General features: G+C 39.3%; 1 protein-coding gene across 1 annotated transcript in view; it reads right to left on the reverse strand.

Moving 5' to 3' along the window:
* Window positions 1-12,509, reverse strand: part of UNC80 (unc-80 subunit of NALCN channel complex) — a 240,407-nt gene continuing 227,898 nt past the window's right edge. The window contains exons 61-65 of the mRNA XM_089916431.1: window positions 11,788-11,844; window positions 4,987-5,068; window positions 3,922-4,033; window positions 2,719-2,918; window positions 1-1,471 (exon numbers count right to left, since the gene is read on the reverse strand). Of these exons, the coding sequence (XP_089772557.1) occupies window positions 1,205-1,471; window positions 2,719-2,918; window positions 3,922-4,033; window positions 4,987-5,068; window positions 11,788-11,844 (718 nt within the window). The 3' untranslated portion in view covers window positions 1-1,204. The remainder of the gene's footprint in view (window positions 1,472-2,718; window positions 2,919-3,921; window positions 4,034-4,986; window positions 5,069-11,787; window positions 11,845-12,509) is intronic.

The raw sequence follows: 12,509 nt of genomic DNA on the forward strand, positions 1-12,509 counted from the left end.
TATATGAGTTTTTATACACTTAGAAGTTATGTAACAGTTTTGTAATGTAAACTGTTAAAGTTTTGAAATTTAATCTTGAACTACATGATGCCAAGCCCTGCTATAGGATCAATAACACACTAGATATAGCCTCACAAGCCAAGTTTTATACTTTTCTTCAAGTAACTGAACTTCAAGTTAAAGTAAAATATACAAGCTCTGTCTACAGAGAACCATAAACTTAATATCTAAAGGATATGAATATTGTTAACATTGAGAGTTATTTCATTGAACCAATTCTAACAACACTAACCTTAATATAATATCTGAAAATATGCCATCAAGGGCAGGCACAGGACACTGTAAGGGAAAGTAATCACATTTCCCAATATCTCCCAATCTTGGCATTGATGTAGTCAGGACTAGAAGTAGGAATACCATCTCTTTCTAGCTATTACATTTACATTTAATTTTTATTATAGTATAGGCTATTTAGGTTCTTCTTAGTTCAGAATTATGTCTGATAATCTCTAGAATATTCTCTAATGTGTTATGAAATGGAATGATCTTATGGCATTAGCATTTTGATTTACAATATGCAATGAAAATGACAGTTAAAAAATAAATATTGAAAAATCCACAGCTCTAAAAATAGTATTTTTTCTTCTTCTAAATGGCTGTATTGTTGATCAAAAAAAAAAAAAAAATGGCTGCAGGCTTATTTGCTATCAAGTTTCCCCAAACTAATATTTTCCTTATTGATTACTTTTATATAAATTGCTACTTGTACAGCCACCTGATTTAATGATTTTGAAATTAGAAAAATAAACATTTGCATGAGATGTATAATGTAACCTCAAAAAATTGCTTTCTCTTTTTAGACCACATTATTTGTTAATATTCCTAGGTAAGCAGCTCTGTAACAGTATACATTTTCAACTGCTCAAGGCTTCTTGAATCATAAACAATGTGCAGTTAAATGGCTCTTTCCCTTTATTCCTCCCTAGATTTTATGGTCTTCACACAACCAAACCATCTTAGCCATTGACTTTTAAAAGATGTTTATGAAACAATATGCACATCGACAGCAAAATCCACTGGGATTTGTGCTACCCATTGAGTGTAAAGTGCTATGTTTTCATCTTTTCCAAGCAAGTTTTCAACTTTTAGCAAAGTGATCCCTTCCACATCTTGTCTACACCTACAACTCTTAAAAGGTACAGAATTAAACATGAGACTCATCTAGGTCTACCTCAGTCTCCCCTAGCTCAGTGGGAGTAAAAGGGAACTGACTGGACAGGAGGGGGTTCTCCATGCCATTTTCCTCACTGATGTGAAGTACAGTGTCTCCATGCTGTAGGAGGATGGATGTCTCAAGGCCTGTGAAGTCATCAGGGTCTGAGAGTTGAGTAGAGAGGAGGCTATGTGCTGTAGCACCTTGTATTTCTGTGTCCTCCTCCTTTTCTCCTTCTTCAGCTGGGAGGCTTTCACCCTGTGACCAAAAGGATCATAACATCATGGAAAGGTAGGATGTGTACTAGGGAAAAGGATCAAAGAATGTTTGTTGTACAGCTGTAACTGGACAAGGAATCCCAAGGGTGGACCCAGTTTTAGCCTTTGGTATATGTGAGACCTCAGATAGGCCCTTCCAAGTTTCTAAGCCTCAGTTTTCTAACCTGTTGCATGAGCATAATATTTTGCCCCACTTATCCTGTAGACTGTGAGGATAAAAATGAGACAGTGGTATTACGATGCTTTTTTTTTTTTTTACATCTTTATTGGAGTATAATTGGTTTACAGTGGTGTGTTAGTTTCTGCTTTTTAACCATTAAAGACTTTACAAACGTATATAGTATATTGCCCCTTAGCTTTCTTTAAACACCACATGAGAAGAACGTGGGACCTATGGGAATTTAATGATAAAAATCAAAAGCAGGGAAAAAGGGACTTCTCTGGTGGCGCAGTGGTTAAGAATCCGCCTGCCAATGCAGGGAACATGGGTTCGAGCCCTGGTCCAGAAAGATCCCACATGCCGCGGAGCAACTAAACCCGTGTGCCACAACTACTGAGCCTGCTCTCTAGAGCCTATGAGCCACAACTACTGAGCCTGTGTGCCACAACTACTGAAGCCTATGCACGCCTAGAGCCCATGCTCCACAACAAGAGAAGCCACCGCAATGAGAAACCCGCACACCGCAATGAAGAGTAGCCCCTGCTCACCGCAACTAGAGAAAGCCCACACAGCAACAAAAGACCCAACACAACCAAAAATAAATAAGATAAATAAATTTTTTTTAAAAAAGCAGGGAAAAAAATCAAAACAACAAGAAAATATCAAACAACGACGAAAAGATCAAAAGTTCCTCTCACAGGATTCAGAAGGTTCTATATTTAAAGGTTTCATCTAAATTGGTAACTTTATTTATATATATATTTTGAATTGAACTGTCAATCATGTATTATATACTGGTTTTCAATGGTTATTTTAACTATGAAATATTTCTTCTTAGGGTTTTCATAACAAAGAGTATGAAGATTTCTCTTATGCCTTCTTAAGTAGATGTATTCTTGGCCATATACTTTACAGTTTTTTTTTTTCATGATGACAGGACCAGTGTCTGTCTAACAAAACATTACAGACCCAGACTTAAGTTATATGGATTACATCTGCATATCCCAATGGTTCCCAGACAGAAGTATGCAAGGAGCAAGACTTGCCTGTTTCTCCAGTGCCCTCACCTGCTTGGGAGACAGGCTGTGAAGGTCAGCAACAACAATGGCGGGGGAAGACGTGAGCACTGGTTTGTCCATTCCGTCTGGTTTCCTGGATGGGGCTGGGCCGCAGCCCTGTGGCTGGCCTGTGGCAGGAAGCATGTCTGTTGGGGCACCGCCTGGCTCTGCCTGAGCCTCAATGAAGGTCACAGATCGTTTCTGATCCGCTGTAGGTCAGAAGTAGAGCAGTAAATAGAATAGGAGGAAAGTAGGTTGGCAGTGCTTAATAATTAGTTTTAACAAGTGTCTCCTGACTTGACTTTTCTTGGTAAAGACATTGCTGGTTTATCAGTAAATGAGAGCAGATTAGACTATTATGTATATGTATTGATTTCACCTTCTTACAAAGACTAGGACTTGGGTATAAAAATCATTATTGCATAAAATAGCCTTTTCAGGGACTTCCCTGGTGGCGCAGCGGTCAAGAATCCGCCTGCCAACGTAGGGGACATGGGTTCGAGCCCTGGTCCGGGAAGATCCCACATGCCGTGGAGCAACTAAGCCCATGCGCCACAACTACTGAGCCCGCGTGCCACAACTACTGAAGCCCACACGCCTAGGGCCCGTGCTCCGCAACAAGAGAAGCCACTGCAATGCGAAGCCCGCGCACCGCAAGGAAGAGTAGCCCCTGCTCGCCGCAACTAGAGAAAGCCTGTGTGCAGCAACGAAGACCCAATACAGCCAAAAATAAATAGTATAAATAAAAAAATTAATTTATTAAAAAAAGTTTGTAATAGCCTTTTCACATAAATAGTTTTTACATAAAAACAAAATTGGCATAGATCATTAAGTGAACTTGGTCATTGCTCATAACAACTGCCAACAAGATTTAAAAGTCCCTATTATTCATCATTCCTTTGTCTTCAGTAAGACATATAACAAACCCAGTTCCTGGCTTGGGTAAATGAAACACAACCTTCTATCAACAAATTTCATAGCATTTGTGGTTTACCTTGGACTGTTCCATTTCCTAGGTGCATGAGGGGAGGGATGGAATTGGGAAAGGTGAGCGAAAAAAGGCACTCAAGTTTCCTGGGAAATTTCGTCCCTTTTCCTAGTGGCTCCCCAAAGGTGTGCTTATCTGCATGAGCTCAGTCTCTGCAGGCCTTCCTGGCTGTGTGGCAGGGCAATGTGTCAATGTGTAGCCAGAAGGGACACAGGAGGCCTCACCGGATGGCTTCGTTTTAGGTTGAATGCTCCTGCGGGTGGTTGACAGCCGAGCCCCATGGCGGTTTCTGGGTTCAGTCTGAGTCTTCTGACGTGATAGTAGAGGACGTCTTAGCTAAAGAGAACAGGCAGAAGAAAACTAGCAAGAAGGGTCTAACTGCCTGGGAGGAAAGACTGAGCTCAGAGGATTCTGACTATGGTTTGCTCCCTTCTTGGTGGGTCTCTGTGGAGTCTTATGGTTGTTCCTTAACATTCATAGCCAATAAAATAAACTTCTTTCTGCATATTTAAATACAAGTACGTATTTGATTCTGGCATCCCCTTAGCCACTTCTATCTTACAATTATTACTCCTTTATACATCCTAAGAACATTAACATAATTTGAAATAGTCACAGTGAGAATATCAGTGAATTTAAGGATACAAAACTAACAATGATTGCTTACCAATCAGCCTTTGCTCATCTAAAAGCTGTAGCTGAGCATATGCTAACTCTCAAGGGGAGGCTGATGAAAAACACCTCAGGTACTGGGAAAATGTCTGGTCTCCAAATCAGTGCTGGGATGCTCCCATCAAAGAAACAGCACAAAGCCTCATTTAGATTTTTATTTAGACAGTAACGTAAAGGAGCCCCACCTAGGGAAATTTATAAAGATGATCTTTACTTCGATTTCAGTTTTAAATTGAATTATTAATCTTGAAACGAGGAAGAAAGGATGGCTGTCTCTGCCTCTCTACAGAAACAGGCCTTAAATCAACCTTCTAACGAATCTTCCATTGTCAGTAGTTTGGCTGGCAAAGGTTTCTGGATAGGGAGCAAATAAAAATATAGGCCCACTTATTTTACCAAGTGATCAGCTTTGCTAATAAGAAGATTCAGAGCTAAAAATAGAAGAAGCCCCAAACTCTCCGCTTGCCCAAGCACTTACCATGTTTTAAAGTTGTTCTGTACTGCTTATTTCAGGCGGGGAGAAGGTAAAATATAATCTTAATATACATGGGCATTAAAAACTGAGTAGACCTTGCATTTCGCAGGATGACTCTCCTGCCCTTCCAGGGTCTGCTTACCTGCCTCAGGCCCCTCTTCCTCCCCAGCGGCTGCTGAGTGTGGAGGTTCTGCTGGCCAGGTTCACTCTGCACACTTGCCACCCTGTTGAGAGCATCAGCCATGTTAGTGTGCCCTGGAGCAAGCACACACCACCATCGTCTGGTGGGTGTTAGTCAAAATCACTTACAGGAAACAGTCACTTCAAAGATACCATTATCTTTGAAGGAAGGTTGGGAAAGAATCCCAGGGATGGGAGTTTTCAAAGGTTTAGGAGGGAAGATGAGGCCTTGTAGCCCCAAGCTGCCAAAATTGAGATTCTGTTTTCAATCACTGATGCCGGATCTATCATTCAGCAAAACATCACACCCCTGGTTTGGAAGCCACCAAAAGGCTGAAGATGTTATATGCTAATCTCAATTTTTTTTTCAAGGGTAAGGAGAGAGGTGGTGACGAACAAACATGTACAACTCTATCACATGGATGGGAACACCTTTTAAAATTTTTCAATTTAAATGAAAATAAGATGAACGAATATCAAACACATCAGACACAGAGTCCATTTGGGTGAAGGGTCACATTCAACACATGTTTGCAGCCTGAAGTCTCTCTGACTGAGTAAACGAGCAGTCGCATAGATAGACAATTAAATGTCTTGTAAAAATGATTTTAGATTTAAAAGGCTGGCAAAGTAATTAAGCTGTCATTACAACTTAGAAGTTTAATATCGAACAGCTGCACCCAAACATAATACACAATTTACAAAAGCGACAACCTGCTCCCCCCAAATTCACTGTGTATGTGTCTTTTATATATGCAAAAATGACTGCTGGCAGCGGTTCCTATTTTAGTGTTGGGTGAAGCTGAAAACACTGTCATGGACGCATGATCATTTTTCATTCTGCATGCATGTATAATAGGAATGTATAATGGGAGTGGAGGTGAAAAAAAGAAATGTATTGTGCCCCAGAGAACACTGTAATCCTGTGGATGATGCCAATGTGATTATTTGGTTAATGGGTAATTAATTTCTGCTTTGCCTTTGCAAAAGGAGAGTCATCTGCAAATAGTTTTGACAGTAAAATATTCCACAGAGGAATGCAGCGTCAGCAACTGTCCATGAGAACTGTATGCATTCATTGCTATTTTAAAAAAATGAGCTACCTAAATACAGTCTCCGTGCAGGTAGCAGGATGGACAATCAGACGTTTCCCCTGTTTTATTAACAACTAGTTAATCATCACATGGCTGACACAGTCACGTGTCATTTTTTTAAAAGGCTTACTCGTATTTCCACTAGAGGAGAATCAATGATTCCCAAATGGAGTTTATCATAGTTCTTCTGAAATAAGCATGTAATTATATTGTAATTAGACCATTTGGGATACACAATACAAAATTCCATGAAGAGTTTTAAAAACAGACGTTTTTTAAACTTTCTTGTTCTATCAAGTTCAAAAGATCAATGTACATTATTTTTATACATATATGGCCTTGTACCATAGATGATCGTTCTATGAAGATGGAAAACTGCCCCAAAGGAACAGTGCAATAAATTCTGATGAGCAATCCAGACTAAGTTGCTGGCATGTTTGAAATGACATCTCCTTATTAATTATACATTTTAACGTGTCTTAAATGGGAAAGAGTATTCAATTACCATATGCACAAAAGTAGAAACAAGTTTCTCCCAAATACCAAGCAAAGCTTTCACGGGAATGGATTCTTCATTGACATCTAAATGTTACCTCAGTTCCCTTGGCCGTAAAGGGAGGTTAATACTTACCACCTACCTCCCATTAAGGTAGAGAAAAGAAGTTAGTTGATGTAAAATGATTTGAATATGAAAAGTGATGTAACATAGTATGCTTCCTTGTTTTACACTTGTAATGAATTTATTGCTTCTAGACCACTAGAAGGAAGTAGGTAATAAAATGTCTTAAAAATATTTGGGCAGAGAAAATGAAATAGAGGCAGTCCGCTTGTCTCATTTTATTCAGTAATCTGAGATTGTGAGGAAAAAAATGGTGCAAGAAAAGAAATACACGTTGCTCAGGGAGTGTTAAATGTCAAAACAATGGTAATTTCATCATGATTATTCCAAGGGAGGATCAAAAGCATCAAAATTTTCTCTATGGATAGAGAGGCTTATATCTAAGAAATGGATCAAGTTTATAGCTTTAGTAATTAGCTGTTCTATGTAAATGATATAGTATTTCATCAATGGAATGCACATATAAATGATTAAATTATAGGATGTGTCCTTGGAAATACAGCTCAGTTAATATATACATATATATATTCTCCCTGAGAATGTGATGCTAACATGTTTATATTTGGAACATCAAAGTCTGGCTTAACTGCATGAAGAGGATATGTTAATAATAAACAGAGAAATTAATAACTGAAGTTACCTATGCAGAAGAAGTAAGTTCGGGTCTATATCAAATTAGAGTTGCATATAAAAAGTGGTCTCAATTTACTTTCTCCCCATGTCATGTAGTATTTCCGTCACGTGTAGGATTTGTGATGTGTGGACCATCAGGTGTGCAATGTTAACACCAACCAGAAGACCATGGTGTTTGCCTGAAGCATCTCTCTGGGGAAAACTGATTGCCTAAAAATTTTAATCTTGGGAATTTGAGAATGGCTGATTTCCACTGTTTTGCCAAATAAAAAGGCAAGACCATAAGTATAAAAGCAAATAAAACTTTCTAAATGGAAGTTAAAATCATCCTTTGTATTTTTGAGTCACTAAACAACATTACTATGGCAAACGATCTGGATTTTAGAGAAGTAAATATACTTGGGTCTTGGCAGAACTGATGTGACTCAACCTTCTGCAAAAACCAAAAACACCTTACTCAAAATGCAAGGAAGTAATTTACAAGCTAGGGAAATTTAGACAATGTTAGAAGACAATTCTGGCACAAATGACCTCTTTTCTTTCAGCATGAAGACTTGGATTGGAGTGTATAAACACGTATGTATCTCCTAATGGAATATATAACTAATGGTATTTCTTAAAGGACAGGGGAACAAAGGGCCATTCAGTAATACAACAAAAATTTATATCACTCATCTCAAAGTACAAAAAAAGTGTATTTCAATCTAGAAATAGATTTCATAAATAAAAATTTTAAGTAGAAGTACTGGGTGAGACTAGTATAGAGAAAATGAATTTGTATTTTCATTGCTTTTATCTGTACTTTTAGTTTCAATTTTAATATGGTTAGAGAAATCTGTAGGGGGAGTACAAAGCACACAGCGTAGTCATTTTCCCTGAGTGCTTGCCTTGTGATGGGAATGCATAAAGCCAGCACTGAAGGAGCCATAAAGCATTTATAGAGGACAGAGACATAAACAGTGGACAAAATCCTACTCTTCCCTTTCCCAGTAAAAGATTATTGTTTAAAATTTACGTAGCCTCCACAACATCCAAGAAAATATACATATATTATTTTTAATTTTTTTTTGCGGTACGTGGGCCTCTCACTGTTGTGGCCTCTCCCGTTGCGGAGCACAGGCTCCGGACGCGCAGGCTCAGTGGCCATGGCTCACGGGCCCAGCCACTCCGCGGCATGTGGGATCTTCCCGGACCGGGGCACGAAACCGTGTCCCCTGCATCGGCAGGCGGACTCTCAACCACTGCGCCACCAGGGAAGCCCTAGGAAGATATATTTTAAATGCCACAGAATTTAGAGATTAGAGACTGGAATCAGATAAAAAGGGGAAATAATCTGGATCTCAGTTATCCTATAAGAACTGATTTAGCATTGGCAAAGTACACTTCTCTGGGTATCACAACACACATTTTCTTAGCTATTAATTCTCAGCTACATAAAAAGTTTGTTTTAATCTTTTCTTTGTAATTTGGGAGTACTTGCCAAGTTTGCATACTTTGAAAATGTGGATGATCATGAGATGGGTAGGTTATTTTTATTTTGTTTCACCCAGACTGTATATCTTGTTCAAACTTGAGTCACATTCTTATTTTCCACTGCAATTAAAATTACCCTTACAGAATCAAATAGCGTTGTAATCTTTTTTTTTTAAGCTATATTTGGTTGTCAGTTCCTGCCTTTCAAAATGCTCTAACGTGTCCAAACCAAATTTAACTCTCAAGTATAAACTTCTAGGCTTAAGTGCTTGAATAACTTTTTGTATGTCTATATTCTTCTGGAGAGAAAATATGGTCCATGGTGTGTGTACTTGTGGGTGGGTACAGGGAGGGAAGAACTACAATGAAGTTTCTGTACTTCTAAGAGCAACACTCTTAAAGAAGAGAATTCTTCCATGAAATATTATTGCAGTTTATTAATTTCCAAAAGATAAAATTTTTTCTCAGCATAGTGATTCTAATAGGCTTATACTTCTTGCCGTGAATCTTTATAAGAAACCAGTTAGCACAGGTTAAAGAAAAATCCTAGAAGAAATTTTCTAAAGGTCTGCAAAATTTTTATTGGTTTCCACCTATTCATCAGGTTATACTATTATCCTGGTCTCTTCCTCATTTAGCCCTCAGACCAACTTGCCCATTTTGCCTAAAACAAGTGCTCTTTCAAAAGCCAATCCCCAGAAAGTTTATCAAAATGTGGGGTTGGGAGGAGGAACAGGGTTTATTACTTTCCGTTAGGCATGCTTGCTTACTGATATTCTTTAAGCTTTGGAGTCAGGTTTTCCTTAGGATTACTCTGGGTGTCTTTTAGGTCCTGAGCGCTCAGGTATGTGCTAAATGTAACTTACATTGTTAATGTCTTACTGCTTCTTTAGGATTTTAAGAGTCTGCAGCACAAAGAAGTTTCATGCCAAAAATAAGAAAGCCTGGAAGCCAAATATAAGAAATCTATATCCTTTATAAACCCACCTCTTAGTAAATGCCCAAAGTTCCTCTCCTCCAAAGAGAACTTGGTGACATGATGGAATTCAAGAGATATGATTTGCAGTGTATGGCAAAGGTGGACGTGCTACGGCTGTTGGAACGCCTCTGCATTTACAGAATTATTTAGAATCCAAAGTGAGTGCCTCATTTTCTGGTTTCTTAATGACCACAAATGAATCCAGGTGACTGACGCCCAGAACTAAAACACACCAGTTACAGGAGTAACAGATCAACAACAGATGATCTAAAACAGTCATCAGTGTTCTCCCACGAGCGACTAATTCAACTGTAGATAAAACCTATAGTTTTGGCTCTGAACCACCCTCAGATAGCAAGAACTTTGGGTTTATTCCTATCAACACTGGACCCAGAGCAGATTGGATTGGTTTAGACAACTCCAGATCAGTCATTTGAACCCTTAAGCCTGCCAGAGAGGGCCAAGTCCTTGGGAGAATTTATAAAAATCAACTCAAACTCCTGCCTTCTCTCACCAACCCCAGACTAGCATTTTACTCAGCAAGAATAGAATTTGGCCTAATTAGAAAAGGCCCGGGACAAAGTCAGCCCAATGGAAGTCTGATTTAATACTTTCTACTCTCAACAGGACATTGAAATCGTCTTCCTAACTAGGTTCTCCTGTCTTGTATGTAATATTCAGCATTAAACAAATGAATGCTTTGAAACCAGTGGTCACAGTGCTAGGCTTGGTTCAGAGCTCTTCCAACACTGTGAACAATGAAGGGAAACCTCCCTAAGGACTGCTGCGTTCTTCCTCATCCCCAAAGCTCTCGGTAATGGAATTAAGCCTGCACTCTGCAGCACTTCCACATTTACCACCAATAAGAGACTGACCTGTCCAGGCAGGGGCTCGCAAACACAAATGAATGTCATGAATTACGGGGCCAGTTAAAAAAAAGATACACCAGATGATGGAATAAATTTCCCATTTTCAACTGTGGAAGAAAATGTGAAATCTGAACAAGATGCAAAGAAAACAAAGGACAACCTTTCACAGGAACGGCCTCTCAACATTTCCTCGTCTTTGTGATAAAGCAATAAACACGGGTGCAACTCACTCTATAATGCAAACCTGAAAGGGAATATTTTATCTTGAGATGGAACAAAGGCACTCTTAGCAAGAACAAGAAGCATTACCCCTAATGAGGATTAGTTGAGAGGTGTGAATCAACAGCACAAAATTAGGAATGTTTGCCGTGGTTTAACTGAGTGTTAAAGGTGCAGTCCCCCTTTCTGAAGCTTTAAACCAATAGCTAAGCCATTACATTGTTTGCATCGTAAGACTTCTCTCACCAAGAAATGTTTGTGTCTGATATTTCATGGCAAATTTGGTGGTCATCTTCGTGGTGGGATAGACATTCTTTATGTAAGTGTTGTTTGAACAAGCTACTATAATAGCCTGTCATGCTGCATGCACCAAAGAGAGGGAATTATATAAATCGTACTGACATTGGTATTCTTATTATAGCATCACTGTTTTCTTATCATCCACGGTATTAGCTGAAAGACCTGTCTGGACTGAGGCTTCCTAATGATGGGGAGTTGTATGAAAAGGCTTCTGAAAAAAATGTTTCTTAAGGAGTATCAGCAGGGGAGAAAATGACTAGGTGGGATAAATTTAACATTTTGCATATCAAACTCCTGAGACAGTCCATGGGATAAGCCCCTAGGAGAACTCCAGGAAGTTTTTTGTTTTTGTTTTTTTTTAAGTTAACTTTTTAGGCCATCTCTGATTGAGCTCTGAAGCTGAAAATAAAGGAGGCTACACCTTTGACTTCCAGGCTCGTGTGTTTATGAGCAACAAAGGGCAAGGAATGGAAATCGATGCCAAGACGGGCAGAGAGGAGACAGAGAGACAGAGGAGACAGGGAACAGCTCGTTTCCCAGCACAGACACCAATACACAGGTAGCGTTGACACTGTACCTAGAGAGGCTGCCCTCGGCGGCCAGGCCCTGGGAGTCATCGAGGACATTAGGTTCACTGCAGGAGGGGTAGGGAGATGAAGCATTTAGGGAAAGAAAATGCAAACAAATAAAAGAAAAAGAAAAAAAGCATGCACTTTTCTGCTTCCAAGGACCAAAGATAAATAAATAAATTTAACAGAACAAGGAAGGAAAAGGAGACAGTCAACCATTTCACCTTGTGCTGGGTTTGTCAAGACCTAGGACTCAAGGCAACGGGGAGGAGGGGCTTTGGGTGGATACGACTCTCAGAGGAGTGAGTGATCTATTTATTGGTCAAGAGTTGGGACTTAAAACGAGCTCCGAATGGACACGGGAGCTCTGGAACGCACTGCAGAATGAATATGTAGAAGACAAAACTATCATTCCTTTGGTAACCATCTGGCTGGGTGGTTATGATTTTTCACCTGTCATATGTACAGATGTTTCATTGATTAGGATCCTGCTTCTTTCTTGTGTCTTATGACATGATCACACAGAAACCACTTACCATGAACTGCCACAACCCAACTCTTGGAACTGATGCCATTAAGAAAAGCAAAGAAAGAACCCGACTTCGCCTGCTAATTTTGCAGTGAAAATGCAAGTAAACAAATGGAAGGAAGATAACCCTGGAAAATTCACATGGAACTCGCATTTACGTCCTCACTCCATCCTCTAGTGACTGAATTGTAAATGTCAAAA

Source organism: Delphinapterus leucas, chromosome 8, assembly GCF_059928025.1.
Source record: "Delphinapterus leucas isolate spDelLeu-1000000601 "Yukka" chromosome 8, BTC_Dleu_Yukka2, whole genome shotgun sequence".
In the NCBI taxonomy this organism is placed as follows: Eukaryota; Metazoa; Chordata; class Mammalia; order Artiodactyla; family Monodontidae; genus Delphinapterus; species Delphinapterus leucas.